Consider the following 22498-nt stretch of genomic DNA (forward strand, 5'->3'; position numbering starts at 1 on the left):
TAAACTATATAATTAAAAATTGTCAGGATGAATTTTATGCATATTTTATCTCCATTTAGAAAAAATGATGCTAATATTAAGTTTCTATTGCTGGTGCTTTAACTTTTCTTGCTTGTTTAGAATTAAGTACTTTGCATCTAAACACAGCATCAGTCAGACCATTGTGAGCTGAGAGTGTAATATAATACAAAATCAAATCCGAGTTCTGGAAGAAAGGTTGTTTTTTTGTTTGTTTTCTTAGAACAGTTGTTTATACTGGCTCCTAATACTACCTGAAGTAATCAATTTTGGAAAATGAAAAAAAAAAAGAAAGAAAGATAACATAAATTGCAAACAAAACAAAAGTTGATGTGTAACTTACATAGTTGTGCTATAAAGACATGATAAAAGTTACCAGGTTTGTTTTGTTTGTTTTTTTTGCCAGTTCTGGGGTTGAGCTCGGGGCCTAGTACTGTCCTTGGACTTTCTCAAGACTAGAGCTCTACCACTTGAGCCTCAGCACCACTTACAGCTTTTTTTTCTATGTATGTAGTACCAACGAATCGAACCTGGGTCTTCATGCATGCTAGGCAAGCACTCTACCACTAGGCCAAACTCCCGGCCCAAGTTACCAGGTTTTTGCATCTTTTTCAAGCTTATTTTTCTATACACCCGGAGAATAACTTTCCATAGCCATATGCTGTAGTTACACACTGGAAATGGTTTAACTGTTAGATGGTAGCATAACGGTGATCAGGATTCTTCCACTGTTTTTGTAGTCATGTGGCTATTAATTACCTTCATCTTTTAGATTTACTGTTAAAATGAAAACAAGTCAGTAAAAGAGATTATGAATAAAAATCATTCCTAATGCACCTGGTGGTCTCAAATATTAGAAATATAAAATCTTGTAACCTATCTTTTATTGTTTTTAATCTCTCCTATATAGACACTCCTGTTCTAAAGCCAGTATCTCTCTTGAGAAAATGTGATGTGAACAGTTCTTCACTGGAGGCAGATACATCCACACCTATGAAAAAGAAAAAGGGATGGCCCAAAGGCAAAAGCCGCAAACCAGTCCACTGGAAGAAAAGGCCTGGACGAAAGCCAGGATTTAAGTTGAATCGGGAAATCACAGCTGTTTCTTTGCAAGAATGCATTGTTGAACCCCTTGCCCCTGCTCCCATTCCTAGGGCTGGACGTAAATCTAAAACCCAAGAGAATGAAGAAACTGTTGAATCAAAAGAGGATTTGCCTTTGTCAGAAGAAAGAAAGGAAGAGGAGTTACATGGAGAGGCTGATGAGGTTGAAGAGGGAGAGGAAGAGGACACAACTAGCAGTGAAGTTAGAGCAGCTTCCCCAGTAGGCAGCAGCAACAGCCCGGAGGCCGAAATGAAAGATCCTGAGGTAGAGGAAGAGGAAGAGAAACCTCATGTCTTAGAAGAGCAGAGGCAGTCAGAGGAAGAACCGCAGGAGCTAGAAGAACAGGAACAAGAGGAAGAAGATGAAGTGACCATAGAGACAAACCAGAATGAAGACCATGATGCAGATGATGAAGATGATGGCCATTTGGAATCTGTAAAGAAAAAGGAGACAGAGGAACAGCCTGTAAGAGAAGATGTGAAAGAGGAGCCTAGTGGCCAGGAGTCTTTTTTAGATACTGACATGCAGAACAGTAGGGAGAATATAAAGGATAAAGATGAAACAGAACCAGATTCTGAAGAGGAACAGCCTTCTCATGAGACATCTGTGGTATCAGAGCATATACCAGGGTCCGAGGATGACCATGAAGAAGATTCAAACACTAAGGAAGAATTAATTGAATTAAAAGAGGAAGAGGAGATTCCTCACAGTGAGCTGGATCTGGAAACTGTACAAGCGGTACAATCTTTGACGCAAGAAGAAAGCAATGAGCACGAAGGAGCCTACCAGGACTGTGAAGAGACTCTTGCCGCTTGTCAGACACTGCAGAGTTATACACAGGCCGATGATGACCCTCAGATATCAATGGTTGAAGACTGTCATGCTTCAGAGCATAACAGCCCAATATCCTCGGTTCAGTCTCATCCAAGCCAGTCAGTTCGATCGGTCAGCAGTCCCAACGTGCCTGCTCTGGAGAGTGGTTACACACAGATCAGCCCGGAACAAGGATCACTGTCCGCACCCTCTATGCAGAACATGGAGACCAGCCCCATGATGGATGTGCCTTCTGTATCAGACCACTCTCAGCAGGTGGTGGACAGTGGCTTCAGTGATCTGGGCAGCATTGAGAGCACCACGGAGAACTATGAGAACCCAAGCAGCTACGATTCCACGATGGGTGGCAGCATCTGTGGGAATAACTCTTCTCAGAGCAGCTGCTCCTATGGTGCATTGTCATCCTCCAGTAGCCTCACCCAAAATAGTTGTGTTGTCACTCAGCAAATGGCTAACATGGGCAGCAGCTGCAGCATGATGCAGCAGAACACTGTCCAGCCTGCTTCCAACTGCAATATCAAGTCACCTCAGAGCTGTGTGGTGGAGAGGCCTCCGAGTAACCAGCAGCCACCACCACCACCACAGCAGCCACAGCAGCCTCAGCCACAGCCACCACAGCAGCCACAGCAACCAGCACCGCAGCCTCCACCACCCCAGCCCCAGCCCCCGCAGCCCCAGCCACCCCAGCCCCAACCGCCCCAGCCCCCACCCCAGCAACAGCCCCCGCTGTCCCAGTGTAGCATGAATAACAGCTTCACTCCAGCGCCCATGATCATGGAGATCCCAGAGTCTGGGAGTACAGGGAACATAAGTATCTATGAGAGGATTCCAGGGGACTTCGGTGCTGGCAGCTACTCTCAACCATCAGCCACTTTTAGTTTAGCTAAGTTGCAACAGCTGACCAACACCATTATGGACCCTCATGCCATGCCTTATAGCCATTCTCCTGCTGTGACTTCCTATGCAACCAGTGTTTCTTTGTCTAATACAGGACTGGCTCAGCTAGCTCCATCTCATCCCTTAGCGGGGACCCCTCAAGCACAAGCCACAATGACACCACCCCCCAACTTGGCATCCACTACCATGAACCTCACATCACCTCTGCTTCAGTGTAACATGTCTGCCACCAACATCGGCATTCCTCACACTCAGAGGTTGCAAGGGCAGATGCCAGTCAAGGGGCACATTTCCATCCGCTCCAAGTCCGCACCACTGCCCTCTGCAGCTGCACACCAGCAGCAGCTGTATGGCCGCAGCCCACCAGCAGTTGCCATGCAGGCTGGTCCTCGTGCATTGGCTGTTCAGCGCGGCATGAACATGGGGGTTAATTTAATGCCAACACCTGCTTATAATGTCAATTCCATGAATATGAACACCTTGAATGCCATGAACAGCTATCGGATGACACAGCCCATGATGAACAGCGGTTACCATAGTAACCCTACCTACATGAACCAGACAGCACAGTATCCTATGCAGATGCAGATGGGAATGATGGGGAGCCAGGCCTATACCCAGCAGCCTATGCAGCCAAACCCTCATGGAAACATGATGTACACTGGCCCCTCCCATCACAGCTACATGAATGCTGCTGGTGTGCCCAAGCAGTCACTCAATGGACCTTACATGAGAAGATGAGCAAGATGAACTTGCGGTTAAAAACTTAAATATATATAATAAAGGAACCTTTTATACTGACAAACCAGAGAAAAAAAATGGACCTTTTTTCCAGTTAAAATATTGCTGTAGACTTAGAGGAACTTTTCTTTGGTTTCTTTTATTTTTTAGAAAACCTGACCTCTTTTATTGGATTCAGTTTTGTCCTGGGTTTTGGTTTTCTTCACAATCTTGAACATTTTACAGTAGAACTCATCTAAAAATGGATTTGGGGATAGGGGAAACATGCACAAATCTTTTCATAATTAAAAAGAGCCTTACTTTCTTTACACACCACATGGACAGACTTTGTGTAAAAGTGAATTGTCTTTATTTTAAAATGTATGTTTCCCCTCACTGTTTGCAGCTCCCAATGTTGTCATTTTTTAAACGTTATATATACATCTCAAGGGTTAACTAGACCCTTTCCTCCAAACCCAGTTCCTACTTCATTCCAGCAGGAGGCACTTAAGGGAGACTCAGACGGGGACATGGAGAACGACCCAAGCTCCTTAAACTTATTGTTACTACTTTCCTTAATAAAGTGAGGCAAGAAAATGCTTCTCCTTTTAAAATCTCCTCTACTCCCTGTATACACTCTTGAAACCTTTTTCCCAAGAATGTTTCTTTATAGACAAACTTTGTTGAAATCTTTTGTTTTTCTGGAATCAAGTGTAATATAATTCTTTTTATAATATTCCCACTCAGCACTCAGAGACGCAAAAATACTGTAAGTCTCACTTAACAGCAGAATCTCAGAGGATGCAATCCCAGTCTAGCCTTTGGAGGAATAAATATGGTTACTTAATCAAAAAGAGGAAACAGCCTCTTGTTTTTTACCACCTGGTGAATCAGCCATATAACTTGCATATTCCACCTGGCCTCTTGTTTTTAGTATGTACTTTGAAATGCTAACTAAGGGTCTTGATTCATGAGCCTTTGACTCTGATAAATCTATAAAGAGCAGTCCCCAATGATTTGCCTCTCACATTTCACACAGTGTTGGTGGATGACTGTACCTTTCAGTGGTTTGAAAAATATCTGCAAACCTTTTGACGCTTGATTTTATGTTGCAGAGATGGTGCAGAATGTGTGTCTAAATAGTTTAAAGCTACTTAAATCATTTGTCTTTTGAGATCCTCAGTTCATCCCCTGTGAATCAGAGTGCACCAGCCCCTCTCCTGACAGTGGCTAATGAGAAGAGGGAGAGACCCACCACCAGCATATAGGGCACATCTGGACAGCACGACTTTAGCAGTTTCTTACTTTGTTCCCAGTCCATTCTCTTTCCTCTTGTGCAACCAGTTCGCCCATTCTCTTCTTATTACTTGCTCCAGGGATAGGTAAAAAAAATTACATATATATAATATATATATATTATATATATATTCCATCATTAGAAGATGGAAACTATTATACCACTTGGTATGTGCAGTCAAATATCCAAAAGGGGGAAATATTGCTTAAAGAAATACCTGTAAGCATAAATTCTCCCCTTTGTTTGTACATTTTATATAAATAAATTTTTAAAGTACTAATTAGGCATTAAATTTTTTCAAATGCACAGGTTTGTTGGTTTTTTTATACACTTTAATTGACTTTTTCAATTAAGTGTGTTAGATAGAAAAAGGCAGAATTCACACCTTACCGCTGTCAACTCTGAGCATGTGCAAGGCTGTGTAGGACCCAGTTTCTCTGTATATACTATTCCAGTTTCCAGTCATCTCTGTAGAAAGTGCACTGTGCTGCCCTCTCCCTACATCTTCAGCTGTGTCATGCTTCCTGAAAGGGATGGGGCGGGGGATGGGGGGAGGGGAGGGAGGTCTTTCGGGCGATTGTGGGGCAAGGCAGAAGGAGAACTGTTGAAATGAGGGCCTTGAATTCGTTTCTGTTGGTTTGCAGTTGTGTTTTGTTTTGTTTTTAAAAAAAACATTTTTTTTTTCAATCAGGCAGCTCCCTGTTTCCACAGCCTCTTTGTGACTGTAGACCTATTGTAGAAAAATACGTTCTTTTCTATATTATAAAAGAAATTATCCAACACAGTAATATTGGTACCTGTCATTTTTTCACTTCTGTTTTAAAAAATGTATTTTTAGCAAGATAACTTGGGTAATCTTCTAAAAAAAAAATAAATTTAAAAACTCACTGTTAGTGACTTTGATGCCTTTTAAAATAAAAGCTTTTTCATTTCATTCCATCTTTAAAATTTTTTATCTTTGTTGTAGAATATTAAAAACTATTTTAAGAAAGATGAAAATTCTCTTTAAAGAGATCTCTAGAGTGTGTGAATAGAGCTCCAGATGCCTCTAAAAGCCGCATGTACAAATGAAGCTAAGTCTATTCCTGTCTGTTTATATTTGCTTTTCCTGTTTTGTAACCTCTTTGTACTTTGTTCCTGGTGACCTGTAAGCTAGGGGAAGGGGTGCCTAGATGCCTTTGTACTTCTCCATGTCATGCGCTCCTGGCCAGTTGGCCTCCCTTCCCCTCCTTGTATGTAATATCTTTCCCCCCTTTCTAGCAAGTACTTTCAAAAGAACTCTGTACATTTTAACATAAAAAATAAATTATGTTGAGCCATTTTGGATGCCTGTCTTGCATGTGGAATTTTTCTCCTCAAGCATCTCAAACTCTACAATTTTCCCCACACACATTGTCCTGTAAATATTCGCCTTATTCACATTCCTCTTAATAACTTATGTAAGTTCTTGGCCTTGGCTTTGAAATGATTGCACTCATTCATGTTTAAATGCCAACCAAAGGGTTTTTTTCCCCCTTTTCTAAAGAAATAACGGAAATTCAGATTTTCTAAACTAGATCATCAGTGAGTAGTATCTGTCATAGTTCTGCCCCTAGTCTTTTCATAATATACAATGTATGGGTCAGTGATAATGACAATTTAAGGGAATAGTGAAAAAGAGAAGGAAAATTAAATAGTAACTTTAACTGCCTTATTGGCAGAAGAAAGTTTGCAAGACTGTTAAAAGCAAATTGATTTAAAAAAAAAAACTCCATTGTAGTTTGATTTCAAGAAGTTTAAAAACTTCTTTGAAACATTTCTGTAAACCATTTAGTAACATTTTTAATATTGGCAGATGTTTTGAATTCTTAAGCATGATTATACAAGTAACAGCTGATGCCCCCTGGAGCAAAACCCAATGGGTTTGTTAATAAATGTTAAGGGACAGGTTGAGTTTGTTACATAAGGTGGTATGGTTATATAATGATGCAACAAAGGCAACAGTTTCTTATTTTCTCAAATTGATAATTACAAATTGAACTTAATGGAAATTCTTTGCTATCTTAAGAAGCCTAAATATTGCACTGAATATATGACACCTCAAAAAGGTGGCAGCAGTAGAGAAGGCCCAGTGGTATTATAAGCTATAGGTGTACAGATCTGTTTGTGTATGTATGTGTGTTTTAAATCATTCATATTTTATTAGAGCCCAAATCAGCACAGTTAATATACTGCTTTACATTTAAACAGACAACTTATAATGAAAGATGTTTGCCCATACTTTTCAAATCAGGAAAATGCCAAATATTTGTGTGATTTAAATGATGTATATATGCTTTAGGTATTATGATAAAAAAAAGTAAAAATCTGTAAAGTCCTTATTAGCAAAACCATTTTTTAGAAAAGGACCTGATTATTTGAAACATCCTTGAGTTTGAAATCTGTACACTCTTCCATATTCCCCTTTCCTTTTCTCTCACAAACTCTGATAGCCTCTGTTCTACTCTCAGCCTCTGTGAAGACCAACTCTTTTGACTGTACATATAAATAGTACTATGTGCTGTTTGTCTCTCTTAGCCTGGCTTCTTTCACTCAACATTATGATCTCTAGTTCTCCCAATGTCACAAATGACAAGATGTCCTTGTTTATGGCTGAATAGCATTCCATTGTACATATATACTTCTATTTACCTACTGGCAAAGACTTAAGTCATCTCCTGGTATACTGGCTACAGTATCGTGGGAGTGGCTATCTCTAACATAAGGATCGTATTTCCTTCTAATATATAGCCAGTAATATTACCATCAGTTAATTGTTTTTCATGGTACTAATTCACCATGGACAGTTCCTATGGACAGTGTTGTAAGAGTTTCTTTTTCTCAACATCTGAGTTTTGAGACTTTTCACTTATTTTTGCCAGTCCTGGGGCTTGAACTCAGGCCTGAGCACTGTCATTGGGCTTTTCTCAAGGCTAGAGCTCTACCACTTGAGCCACAGCACCACTTCTGGCTTTTTCTATGTGTGTGGTACTGATGAGTAGAACACAGGCCTTTGTGCATGCTACGCGTGTACTTTACCACTAAGCCAAACTCCTGGCCCAAGTTTTGAGAATTTTTTTGTTTGTGTGCCAGCCCTGGGGCTTGAACTTAGGGCCTGGGCACTGTCCCTGAGCTTCTTTTTGCTCAAGGCTCCTGCTCTACCACTTGAGCCACAATGCCACTTGTGGAATTTTCTGATTAGTTTATTAAACATTTGAGTCTCACCAACTTTCCTACCTGGGCTGACTTCAAACCTTGATCCTCAAATTCCATCCTCCTGAGCAGGAATCCAGGTATGAGCCACTGGAGCCTGGCTGAGTTTTGAGATTTAACAATAATAATACTAAATAGGTCATCTTAGCGAAAGGCTTTCTTTCATGTGGCTAATATGAACACGCTGAGTGTGAAGTACACATTTTAGTAGAAAAAATGTTCTAACACTCTTTACTAAATTGGCATTTCTGAAGCCATATGCCATTTTCACGGAAAAAAAAATTACCAACAATGTTGGGACAATGTGTTAATCTCTCAACTTTATGTTGAACTGAGAACATTCGATGCTAAGTGCATATGCTACAGTGAAACTACCAGTCTGGTGTAGCTAAATATGATTTCTACTACCTGCATTGAAAATTGACATCTGCTTAATGTTGGAAAGCATACTCTAGATCGCCTCTTGTATTGTTTTAAATTGTCCTTAAAAGCTTTTTTGTTGGTGATGGTGGTTGTTGTGGAGCTTGAACTCTGGGCCTGGGTGCTGTCCCTGAGCTCTTCAGTTCAAGGCTGGTACTCTATTCATTGAGCCATAGCACCACTTCCAGTTTTTCTGGTGGTTAATTGGACATAAGAGTCTCACAGACTTTCATGCCTGGACTGGCTTAGAACTGCAATCCTCAGATCTCACACTCCTGAGTAGCTAGGATTACAGGCATGAGCCACCAGTACCCGGCTTCTTAAAAGTTTTTTGAGACCCAGAATCTTATCTCTGACAATTCCCTATAAAACCTTTAAATCTATATCATCAGTTTAGAATCTCAGGTGAGTAAAATGTTTGTACATAAAACTTCTTTGTAAGGATTGAGGCTCAGCCTCATACACAAGCAAGTCTTCATTGTATAATTGATTTATGACATTTAGTAAAATTAATTTAAATTTCTTTGTAAATAAGGTTAATAAAGCAGTTGTAGTCAATGATATGACAGTGGCTAAATTTGAGCAGAATTCTTCCAAAACAATGAAAAGTTGTATTAACAAGAGAAAGGCTTTTCTATAGGCAAAGACCTTGTAAAATAGAGTAATTACAAAATATCAAAGTTTTCATCGAAGTGGAATTAACTGAAACAATATATTCAATTTGTTCCTTGGAAGGTATTAATCTGAAAGCTGAATCATAAGAAACTTGCAAGAAAAACTTTTAGAGGCCAAGGAAGTAATCCTATTAAAAGTACAGTGAGAGTGAGGCATAGTGGCTCAGTTCTGAAATCCCAGCTGTTTGGGAGGCAGAGATGGGTGGAAGATCATGGTTCAAGGCTAGACAATTCAAAGTTAGTTTGATGCAATCTCATGACATGGGAAAATGCAAATAAGATTGCTATCCATGCTGGCCTGGAAATAAGTGACAATTTTACCTTGAAAATAGCCAATGCTTAAAAGAGGAAGTGTGACTCCAGTCTCTACCTGCAAGTACAGTACCTGAGTAGCAAGTGTGAGGCCTCAAGTTCAATCTTCAGTACAGAAAAAAAGAAGGAAGGCAGTATAGTATATGGAGTGACCCTAGCTACTCAGGAGGCAGAGATGGTGAGGATCATGTTCCAGGATTAGCCTGGGAAAAAATGTTCTCAAGACAAATAGTTGGGCATAGTGATATGTGCTTGTTATCCCAGCTATGCTGGAAGCAGAGAAAAGGAGGATCAGTGATTTGGAGTCAGTCAGGGCAAAAGAAATTTGCAAACTCCTCATCTCAATGGAAAAATGGGCATAGTGGCATTCACCCATTACCCTATCTATGGCATTGGGAAGCTAAAAATAGCATTATGGTTCAGGTGAGCCTGGGTAAAAAAAAAAAATAAGACCCTATCTCAAAAATAACAATGTCAATTCGAAGTGGATCAGAGACCTCAATATCAGACCCCAAACTTTGAAACTACTGCAAGAGAGAGTAAGAGAGACATTAGAACTTATAGGTAGAGGAAGTGGCACTATAGAGCAAGGGCTAGGGTGGTAACCTTGATCTGAAGAGCTGAGAGACAGTACCCAGGCCCAGAGTTCAAGCCCCATGACAAAAAACAAAACAAAACAAAACAAAAAACAAACCCTTATAAGTAGAGGCAGGAACTTCCTGAATCCCTGTTCCCAGGGGATACAAACAGTAGAGAGACTTGACAAGTGCGATTACATTAAAATAAATTTTTTTCTGCATAGCTAAGGGCATATTTACTAAACTAGAAAGATAACCAACCAATTGGGAAAAGATCTTTACTGGTATTGCATCAGAAAAAAGTCTAACATCCAACACAGACTCAAGAAACTAACCCCTCCAAAACTTAATGCACTAATTGCTAAATGGGCAAGGAAGTTAAGAAGAGACTTCCCAGAAGAAGTAAGAATGGTCAAGAAACACATGAAGAAATGGTTGTCATCACTGACCATAAAGGAAATGTGAATCAAAACAACCATTAGGGGGCTGGGAGCATGGGCTAGTGGTAGAATGCTTGCCTAGCATGCACGAAGACTGGAGTTTGATTCATCCATACCACATACTTAGAAAAAAGCCAGAAGTGGTGCTGTGGCTCAGGTAGTAGAGCTCTAGCCTTGAAAAAGCCCAAGGACAGTGCCCAGTCCCTGAATTCAAGTCCCAGGATTGGAAAAAACAAAAACAAAAGCAACCATGAGATACCATCTTACCCCAGTTAGACTGGCCAACATTTTAAATTCTGACAATGACAAATGCTGGTGGGGATGTGGGGGAGAGGGGACGAAACCCTACTGTATTGTTGGTGGGAATGTAAACTAATTAAACCACTCGGGAGATTCCTCAAAAAACAACATAGATCTTCCCTGCCTTCCCATCCATACCACTCCGAAGGACCTGAGCATCATGAGCCAAGATACTATAAGGACACCTACACATCCATGTTCATTGCTGCACTATTCACAATAGCCAAGACAAGGAAACAACCCAGATGTCCAACAATAGATGAATGTACCTTTATACAATGGATTTTTACGCAGCCATTAGAAAGAATAAAATCTGCAGTGAAATGGATGGTACTAGAACAAATCATGTTAAGCAAGGAAAGCCAAGACCAGAGAGACAAATGGCACATATTCTCCCTGATAAGCAGAAATTTAAAATGCTCTGAGATATGACAAATTACACAGAATTCTAGACACATACAGTGAGACAAAAAGAGGATAGTCTTAGGGGAGAATCATAAATATGCAATGCCCAAGCACCTTTTCTTTCTTTCTTTCTTTCTTTCTTTCTTTCTTTCTTTCTTTCTTTCTTTCTTTCTTTCTTTTCCTTCCTTCCTTCCTTCCTTCCTTCCTTCCTTCCTTCCTTCCTTCCTTCCTTCTTTCTTTCCTTCTTTCTTGCTTTCTTCTTTTGTGGGTCATGGGGCTTGAACTCAGGGCCTGGATGATGTCTCTGAGCTCTTCAGCTCAAGGCTACTGCCCTCCCCCTGGGCCTGGGCACTGTCTCTGAGTTCTTTAGCACAAGGCTAACTGCCCTGCCCCTTGAATCACAGCCCCACTTCCCATTTTCTAGTGATTAATTGGAGAGAAGAGTCTCACAGTCTTTAGTGCAAGGGCTGGCTTTGAACTGTGATCCTCAGATCTCAGTCTCCTGAGTAGCTAGGATTACAGGTGTGAGCCAACACACTGCACCTTTTCATATGTATATAAAATAATATACATACTGAAACCAACTCCAAAGATAATAGAAACGAAAGACTTTTTTTTTGAGGTTCTGTTTGTTTGCTTTTTCTAAGTATTCTGTATTCACATGCGCATATGTTGGAAGGTGTGGGAGAGCACAGAACTCGGGTAAAGGGTGAAAAGTATAGCAGTGGAACTCACTGGACATTGATGAAAGTGATTCAACTTTTGAGTAGAAATTGGAGGGAGGGAATGGGAAAGAATGAGGAAACAAATGACATTATGTGGAAGAAAATGTATCTATCACCTGATGTATGTAAAGGTAACCCAGCGCTGTATATTACTTCTAAAACAATGAGATAAATAAGAAAAAAAACATTTAAAACTTGTAGAAGTTTCCACTTCTCTTCAATATAGTATTAGAATTCCTAGTCAAAACAATAATGCAAGAAACAAACAGAAAGGGAATCCAAATAGGGAAAGAGAAAGTGAAACATTCCCTCTTTGCAATTCTGCCAGCACCACTTGTTGAAGAGGCTGTCTTTCTTCCATCCTATTTATCAAAGATTATGTGGTCATTGGTCTGTGGCTTGATTTCTGGGTCTTCATTTCTATTCCATTGGTCCTCAGGCCTGTTCTTGTGGCAGTACCAACCTTTTTTGATTACTATAGCTCTGTAATAGAGCCTAAAGTTTGGTGTTGATATTCCTCCAGCACTGTTCTTTCTACTAAGTATTTTTTTTTCTATACAGGGTCTTTTATTATTCCATATGAATTTTTGGATTGCTTCTCCTATTTCCTTAAAGAATGACTTTGGGATATCGATGGGCATTGCATTGAATTTGTAGATAGCCCTTGTCAGGATTGCTATTTTCACTGTTAGTTCTTCTAATCCAGGAGCATGGGAGGTTTCTCCACTTTCTGAGTTATACTGTAATTTCCTTTTTTCAAGTTTTTAAAGTTTACATCATAAAGGTCCTTTACATCCTTAGTTAATTCCTAAGTATTTTATTTTCTTTGAGGTTATTGCAAAAAGGAATTGCTTTCCTGATTTCTGCCCCTCATTTCTCATTATTGACATTCAGGAAAGCATTTTATTTTTGAGGGTTAGTTTTATACCCTGCTACCTTGCCAAAGTTTCAAATCAGCTTAAGTAACTTGGGTGTGGAGTCTATAGGGTTCTTTAAATGCAGAATCATGTCATCTGCAAAGAGGGAAAGTTTCACTTCCTCTTTCCCTATTTGGATCCCCTTTATGCTTGCTTCTTGCCTTATTGCTCTGGCTAGGAATTCTAATACTATGTTAAAGAGGAATGGAGAGAGTGGGCATCCTTGTCTCATTCCTGATTTTAGAGGAAATGGATTTAGCTTTTTGCCATTAAGTATAATGCTAGCTGTGGGTTTGTCATACACACCCTTTATTATACTGAGGAATGTTCCATGGATTCCTAGTTTCACTAGAGCTTTTAGCATAAAAGGGTGGTGGATCTTGGCAAATACCTTTTCAGAATCTATTGACATATCATGTGATTCTTGTTCTTGCTCCTACTGATGTGATGGGTTGTATTAATTGACTTGTGTATAATGAACCAGCTTTGCATCCCCGTGATGAATCCTGTGCATACTTTTTTGATGATTTGTTGAAGTTGATTGGCCAGTATTTTGTTGAGAAGTTTTGCACCAATGTTCATCAAAGAAATGGGTCTGTAGTTCTCTTTCTTTGATGAGTCCCTGTCTGGTTTTGGGATGAGGGTTATGCTGGCTTCATACAATGAGTTTGGTAGAGAGCCTTTGATTTCAATCTTATGAAAGAGTTTGAAGAGTTTTGGTGTGCGCTCTGCTTTGAAGGCCTTAAAGAATTCAGCTGTGAATCCATCAGGTCCTGGGCTTTTCTTGGATGGGAGGTCACTTATTGCCATTTCTATTTCATTATTTGAAATGGGTCTGTTTAGTTGGCTTAGATCTTCTTGGTTGAGTTTAGATATGTCAATATTGACTAGAAATTCGTCCATTATATGCCATTATGCCATTTATGTTGGCATAAAGGGGTTTGAAAAGTAGTCCTTTATGGTGCTCTGGATCTTGGTAATTTCTGACATGATATTTCCAGTCTCATCTGTGATTTTGTTTATTTGGGCATGCTCCCTTCCTTTTTTAGTAAGATTTGCTAAGGGTCTGTCAATTTTGTTAATTTTTTTCAAAGAACCAACTCCTTGTTTTGTTGATTCTTTCTATACGTTTTTTGGACTCCAATCCATTTAATTCTGCTTTGATTTTAATAATTTGCTTCCTTCTACTGGGTTGGGGTTGGTTTCTTGCTCTTATTCCAAAAGTTTAAGGTGCACCATTAAATTATTGGTTTGTGATTTTTCCAATTTATTAATGTAGGCAGTCAGAGCTATAAATTTTCCTCTGAGAACTGCCTTTGCCGTGTCCCAAAGGAGCTGGTATTGTATGTGCTCCTTTTTTGTTAAATTTCATAAGCTGTTGAATTTCTGTTCTGATCTCGATGACCCATTGGTGAACAACCCAATGTGTTGTTCAATCTCCATGAGTTACAGGGTTTTCCTGGTGGAGATTGATTTTTGAGTTCCGATTTTCTGCCATTGTGGTCTGAGAGAATGCAGGGAATAATTTCACTGTTTCTGAATTTGCTTTATCCCCTAAAATGTGGTCTATTTTAGAAAATGTTCCATGCACTGATGAAAAAAAAAACATATATTCTGGTGTTGCTAGTTGGAAACTCTGCATCTGCAGAGTTAGGTCTAGTTGGTCCATGCAGTTGTTCAATTCTATTTCTCTGTTGAGTATTTGCCTGGTTGATCTATCCAGAGGTGACAGTGGTGTGTTACCAACAATCACTGTGTTTGGATCTATGTGTGGTGTTAGTGTAAGTAAAGTTTGATGAAGTTGATTGCTCCAGTAGTTGGTGTGTGGATATTTAGGATGGTTATGTCCTCCCTTTAGTAGTATGTAATAACCTTCTTTGTCTCTTCTCTCTAATTTTAGTTTGAAGTCTATTTTATCTGATGTGAGGATGGCAACTCCAGCCTGTTTATGGGGTCAATTAGCTTAATCGATTTTATTCCAGCCTCTCAGAATACATTTGTTTCTTCAGGGCAAAATGTGTCTCTTGAAGACAGCAAAAAGATGGAGCTTGCTTTTTGATCCAACTAGTCAGTCTATGTCAATTAATTAGAGAGTTAAACAAACAAAAATATGCTGACTTGGCAGGGGCAATGCCACGATCATGCAGGTGGTTTTCTCAGGGTGAACTGTGTCCATTTGCACTTGGGACACGCTGACCTCTGTGATTTGTCCACATGGGAGAAACTCGACTGCATAATTTGTGGTAGTAGGGAGACTGCATACGTACTCTACCCTGGTTAAATAAAGAAATAATTAAATAAATAAAATTTAAAAGTAGAGAGATAAGTCTATTGATATTGAGGGTTAGGATTGAAAAATGTTTACTAGTTCCTGCCATTTCTCCTATTTCCTTAGGGCCTGTAACTTTTGTTACTGTAATTATCTGGTCTGCTTTTTGGTTCCATTTCTCTGTTAATATCACGTTTATGTTGATTTTCAATGTGTAGAACATTTTTGAGAATTTTCTGTAAAGCTGGTTTGGTCAGGATATAGTTTCAACATTTCCTTTTGTGGAAGGTTTTTATTTTTCCCTCAGCTATGAATGAGAGCTTAGCTGGGTACAGCATTCTTAGGTGATAGTTATTTGTCTTGGGGCATGACATACATCATTCCAAGCTCTTCTAGCTTGCATGGTCTCTGCTGAGAAATCTGTGGTTATTCTGATTGGTTTTCTTTTTATAGGTGATTGTTCTCTTCTCCGTGGCCGTTTGCAGGATCCTTTCCTTGGTCTCTATGGATCCTGTATGGGTTATAATGTGGCAGTGGGATGTCCTTTTCTGGTCAGGTCAGCTTCTAGTATCTGGATATTTGGGAAGTTCTCTGAGATGATTCCCTGAAGTATATTTCCAATACCATTGACCTCTTTCTCCAGTCCCTCCTCAATATAGATTAGCTTTAAATTTGGCTTCCTAATGGTATCTTGTAGCTCCTGAAGAGATCTGTCATATTTCTTGGACTTGTTTTGACTAAATTTTGGGTCATTATAAACTTTAGGCTATTTGGAGATTCTTCTGCATCATGTAACCTGCTATCAATACTTTCTACTTTGATTTTCATCTCCCTCCCTTCTAGTTGGTCATTTTTGATGGCTTACATCTATTGTTTTACATATTATATAGACTTCTTTACCTCCTTGATTTGGATTTGAGTGCTCTCTTTGAAGTCTCTTTAGCTCAGAGGCTGTACTCTCATTAGACTATTGTTGGAATTAATTCAGCTTTGGCTGACTTTTAACTATGATTCTTCTAATCTCTACCTCACAAGTTCCTGGGATTATAGGCATAAGCCACTAACACTTTGACCTGCATGTTTTTTGCCAGTCCTGGGGCTTGATCTCTGGGCTTGAGCACTGTCCTTGGGCAGTGCTACCACTCTACCACTTGAGCCATAGCACCCTTTCCAGCTTTTTTCTATGTATGTGGTTCTGAGGAATTGAACCTGAGTCTATTTGCATGCTGGGCAAGCATTCTACCACTAGGCCAAACTCCCAGCCCAACCTGCATTTTATTACATTTTGTGTGTGGAATTTTTCAGTGCTAGAAATTGAATCATGTACCTTATGGAACAATTTGAATGTGCATATATTTCCATGGAATTTAAAATGATACAATTACCCTGTAAAACATTTTGGCAGTTTCTTAGTAAGTTAAACCTAAACTGGGTGCCAGTAGCTCACACCTGTAATCCTAGCTTCTTAGGAAGCTGAAATCTGAGGATCACAGTTGCATGCCAACTGAGGCAGGAAAATCTGAGGCTCTTATCTCCAATTAACCAGCTCCAATCCAGAAATGGAGCTGTGACTCAAGTAATAGAACGTCAACCCTGAACCACAAAAAAAAAATAAAAAGCTAAAGGATAGTATCCAGGCCCTGAGTTCAAGCCCAGTAGTGGTGAGTGCTCGCACACACACTTGCCCACAAGTTAAACCTAAACTTACTACATTCACCAAATAATTGCTTGTTAGTATTTAGCTAAGAGAAATGGTAGCTACATGGACACAGAGACTTCTACAGTACACAGTCGCAGTTTGATTCACAAATGATCAATCCTGGGAAGATTGTGGAGAGTGGACTTCACATGGGCTATCCATCTAATGGGATGCTGCTTGCAATGGACACATGAATGAATGGATCTCAGAAGCATGTGGTCAGGTCAAAGAAGCCACATTTGGAAGAATATTTTCAGTATCTATATGTGAAGCTTTTCCAAAGGAAAAACTAATTCACTAACAAAAGCACATGGGACTGCCTAGGATTGAGGTGAGACAGGCTTTGAGGGGACACAAAGGCTTTCTGTACAAAAACATAGGTAAATTTTACCCTACGTAAATTATGCTTCGTTAAATTTTACTTTAAATAGACATTTGTACAACTATGGTCATGGCAGTGTTCTTCACAATATCCAGAGGTGGAAATAATCATTTCTCTAAATAAGAGCTAATACTAATGATAATAATACCAGAGGGAAATGGGGACAAAACATAAGAAAAGGTATCAGTGTATGTGAAGTAATGCTCCTTCTATCTGGTAAATATAACTGTAACCCGTCTATGGATTACAATAAAAAAATTAAAAAATAATGCTAGTAAGATGGGCATAGTGGTTCACATTTGTAATCCTAGCTACTAGTGAGACTAAGACAGGAGGACCATGGTTTGAGGCCAGCCTTAGAAAAAGTTAAGAAGATATTAGGGAGTGATTGCAAACATGAGAAGAATTGCAGTACCAGGTTCCTACTAGCCAAAAAGCACTGTATGAAAAAGAAACGAAAAGGAAAATGACTGGAATATGACTCAAGTGATTTAGCTTTTTCCCAGCAAGTGCATGGCCCCGAAATATGAGGGAGAGAGACAGAGGGACACCAAGAGAGGAATGAGCCCAATAAGTATATGGAATATAAAAATATTATATATTACTGGCATTGTGGAAATATGAATTACAACATTGAGATATAATGTCACCTCCCACCTCATACATTTTTTATTAAAGAATTTATTAACATTGATTTTTACATCATATTTCAAATGTCATGTTTAACAAACAAGTATTTAAGAAGGGAATCTCTGTATGCAATCACTGGCACTTAGGTTTTAGAACATAATTAAAATTAAGCATTGATCTATGTAATAAAACATTATGTCTATAGAATATCACCTCATACATTTTGATCTCACCCCTATTTTTTTCTTTCATATATTTTTATTGTAATTGATAGAAGGGTTACATTGTATTTGCCATGTAGAAGGTACATGAATTCACATACATTGATACCCTTTCTCATGTCTTGGTCCCCATTTCCCTCCCCGCCCCACCCCTCATCTTGTTTTCCCCCCTTCCGTATCCAATTTCAAATAACCAAATACAAATATATCCAATATATCAGATAACAAAGTGAGATACTGTAACAATATGAGATAACCAAGGGACAGAAAAAGAGATGAGAGATAACATAGTACATTAAGGACAACAATCACTCGTTATATGGCTTTTGTTTCTATATCCTAGAGGTCCTTTCATTTAGCGTCATACTATATGGCCTTATGTATCTAGGTTTTGCTCTATTGCAAATCTCTGCTAGGAAAGCCCAAGGTTTCTACTGATTATGACAAATGAGGGAAACCATTGAGCCTATGTTCCTTTGAGTCTGGCTTACTTCTCTTAATATGATTTTTTCTAAGTCTTTCCATATCCTAACAAATGGGGCAATGTCATTCTTTCTGACAGCAGCATAGAATTCCATTGTGTACAAATACCACATCTTGTTGATCCGCTCATCAACTGAGGGACATCTGGGTTAGTTCCATATCTTTGCTATGGTAAACAGTGCTGCAATGAACATCGTTGTGGTAGTGGATTTAGTATGTCCTTGTTTCTGGACAATTGGGTAAATGCCTAGTAATGGAATTGCTAGGTCATAGGGGGGCTCTATGTTTAGTCTTTTGAGGAATTGACACTGCTTTCCATAATGGTTGAACAAGTTTGCACTCCCACCAACAGTGTAGTAGTGATCCCTCCTGGCCACATCCCCTCCAGCATCTGTTATTAGTTTTCATGATCCTGGCCATTCTAACTGGAGTGAGGTGGAATCTTAGAGTTGTTTTGATTTGCATTTCTTTTATGACCAGAGCTGTTGAGCATTTCTTCATGTGTCTATAGGCCATTTTGTTTCTTCTTCAGAGAAGACTCTCTTTAAGTCTTTGGCCCATCTTTTTTTGTTGTTGTTATTTTTTTATTAGAGAATTTATTAACATTGATTTTTACATCATATTTTAAATGACAAGTTTAACAAACAAGTGTTCAAGGAGGGAATCTCTATTTACAATCACTGTTTGGCCCATCTTTTAATGGGATGGTTGTTACTTTGGAGATTAGTTTTGGAGTGATTCAATTTTTTGAGCTGTTGATATATTTTAGATATGAGGCCTTTGTCCGTTGTTTGGTTGGTGAAGATCTTCTCCCATTCTGTAGGCTTCCTAATTAATTTACTAGCTATGTCCTTTGCCATACGGAAGCTCTGCAGTTTAATGCAGTCCCACTTATCCAGCCTTTCTCTGATTTGTGGTGTTTCTTGGTCTTTATTGAGAAAGTTTCGACCTGTGCCAAGGAAGCCTAGTGTATCTCTTATTCCTTCTTGTAAAGTTTTCAGTGTGTCGGCTTCTACCTCGAGGTCTTTGATCCATTTGGAGTTAATTCTAGTGCAGGGTGACAAAGAAGGATCCAACTTTAGTTTTCTGCAGGTGCTTAACCAGTTCTGCCAGCACCACTTGTTGAAGAGGCTGTCTTTCTTCCATTCTATTTTTTTTGGCTCCCTTGTCAAAGATTAGGTGGCCATAGGTCTGTGGTTTAATATCTGGGTCCTCAGTTCTATTCCATTGGTCTTCAGGCCTGTTCCTGTGCCAGTACCAAGCTGTTTTGAGAATTATAGCTCTGTAATAGAGTCTAAAGTTTGGAATTGAAATTCCTCCAGCGCTGTTTTTTCTGCTAAGAAGTGTTTTCGCTATACGGGGTCTTTTATTATTCCATATGAAATTTTGGATTGCCTCTTCTATTTCTTTAAAGAATGATATTGGGATATTGATGTAATCTCACCCCTATTTTAACATCACATTCATGGTGACTTCATACCCACTTTGAACTCCAGTTCATTGTGACCCCATATCCAATAGGAATTCATATCCACTGTGTCCTCACACACAGTAGGACTTTATAACCATTAGGACCTCATGAACATTATGACTTCACAACCTATTAAGATATCACACTCACTGTGACCCAAAACCCATTAAGAACTCAAACCCATTAAGATTTCACATCTATTGTGACATCAAACTAATATTAGTTTGCATCCAATAGGAACTCATTCTGATTATGAGATCACAATGATTGTGACCTCACATTCTCACATTCATTATGACTTCATTTCCGTTGTGACCTCAAATACCCATTGTGATCTTAACCCTGTTGTGACTTCACACCACTGTGAGCTCAAATCCAATAGAAACACATACATTTGACTTCACAACATTTTACTTTAAATTCATTGGGATCACACACTCAGTAGAACTTCTCACACATTTTGCCTTTGCACTTATTAGGAAACTACATACACTTTAGGACCTCACATCCTTTATGACCTCATATTATTTGTGAACTCACACCTACTATGACCACAGTAGAGCTTTGTTCCCATTGTGTTCTCATGTCCTTTGTGACCTCATGCCCACTGTGACCTCACACCCAATAGCACATCACAGCCATTGTGATCTCCCACCCATAAGACTTCATGCTCCTTTGAATTCATAACCTTTGTAATCACCCTCTAGGTAAATACCCACTAAGACCTTTTTCCCATTGTGAACTCATATCTTCCATTGAGAACTCACACTCATTGTGACTCACAGCTTCAGTTTGGACCTCATGTCCATTTGCATTTCATGCACATTGTAATCTCACACCAACTTGTACCACACACTGTCACCTTACGCCCACTGAAACCTCTCTCATTAGAACGTCAAGTCCATTGTAACCACACTAGGGATTTATTTTTTTATTTTTTGCCAGTCCTGGGCTTGAGCTCAGGGCTTGAGCACTGTCCTTGGACTTTCTCAAGGCTAGAGCTCTACCACTTGAGCCTCAGCACCACTTCCAGCTTTTTTCTATGTATGTGGTACCGAGGAATCGAACCCGGGTCTTCGTGCATGCTAGGCAAGCACTCTACCACTAGGCCAAACTCCCAGCCCCCACACTAGGGATTTATATTTGTGTATCTATTGTGTCCACACAATCATTATGACTTCATACCTACTGTGACTTCACAACTGTTACGACCCTTTTTTTTTTTCCCCAGTCCTGGGCGTAGGCTCAGGGTCTGAGCACTGTCCCTGGGTTTTCTTAAGGCTCTACCACTTCAGCCACAGCATCGTTATGTATGTGGTACCGAGGAATTGAACCCAGGTCTTCATGCATCCTAGGCAAGAACTCTACCACTAGGCCAAACTCCTGGCCCCTAAAATCTTCTTTAACCTATTGCAACCACACGCCTATAAGGCCCTCAACAATTTTGACCTTATACCAATTGTGACTTCAGAGCCATTAGGACCTCAAACATTGTAGTCTTGCAGCCACTGTGACCTCATGACCTCTTATCCATTAGCATCTCACACCCATTGGGGCCTCACACCCAATAGGACTTCATACCCACTGGAACTCATACAAATTAAAGTCTCAATTCCATTTTTGACTTCACACCCATTTTGATCTCACACTCCAAAAGGGACTACAATCGCATTTTGATCTCACACCTATTGTGAGATTAAACTATGGGCTCACATAGAAAATTAGGCCACACATCTCCATTAGGAATCGATTCCCATTGTGACTTTACATCTACCATGAGATGGTCTCATTGAGACCTCTCATCCCAGTTCAGAACTCATACCCATTGTGACCCATTGGAATCTCATGCATGCATTAAAAATTGACACCCCTTATGAGCTTATAGCCCAATTAGGACCTTATACCCATTGTGACATCACACCTATAACCTCATACCCACCAGTACTTTATACTCAATGACCTCATACCTGTTGTAATCTCACACCTCTCATTCAGACCTCACATCCACTGCCCTCACCGTGACCTTACCTCCATACTAGGACCTCAGCCATTAAAGGACCTCATAACAATTGTGATTATATAGCCATTGCAATCTCATACCAAATACAACCTCAGCCCATTGTACCCTAGAACCCCATTTCATTGTGACTTCATATATATATATATATGTTTACATGCATTGTGATTTCATGTGCATTTGACTATATGACCCACCATGACCTCAAACTGAATAGAACTTCATTTTCACCATGGCGTCACAACATTGTGACCTCACCCCCACTGTTGATTCACACCTTCATTGTGAACAAACATCATTAGAGCCTCACACACATGGACCTCACTTGTATTGTACCTTATGCTAACTAGACCATACACCCATCATAATTTCCCCTTGTGAACTCACATCTTTGTGACCTTACACATATTGTGACCTCTTATCATGTCCTAATTGTGGGGCATGTCTTATCAGG

General features: G+C 39.6%; 1 protein-coding gene and 1 non-coding gene across 3 annotated transcripts in view; both read left to right on the top strand.

Moving 5' to 3' along the window:
* Window positions 1-6196, top strand: part of Kat6a (lysine acetyltransferase 6A) — a 103065-nt gene extending 96869 nt beyond the window's left edge. For both annotated transcript variants that reach the window (XM_090353869.1, XM_090353870.1), the window contains one exon: window positions 929-6196. In XM_090353869.1, the coding sequence (XP_090209995.1) occupies window positions 929-3594 (2666 nt within the window). In that variant the 3' untranslated portion in view covers window positions 3595-6196. The remainder of the gene's footprint in view (window positions 1-928) is intronic.
* An 8786-nt stretch (window positions 6197-14982) lies between these two features.
* LOC150049062 (U1 spliceosomal RNA) lies at window positions 14983-15148 on the top strand. Its single transcript, XR_016539067.1, has one exon. It is a non-coding gene; the product is annotated as a U1 spliceosomal RNA (small nuclear RNA).
* The last annotated feature ends 7350 nt before the right edge of the window (window positions 15149-22498 follow it).

Source organism: Megascapheus bottae, chromosome 20 (assembly GCF_031878675.1).
Source record: "Megascapheus bottae isolate mThoBot1 chromosome 20, mThoBot2.hap1, whole genome shotgun sequence".
Lineage (NCBI taxonomy): Eukaryota > Metazoa > Chordata > Mammalia > Rodentia > Geomyidae > Megascapheus > Megascapheus bottae.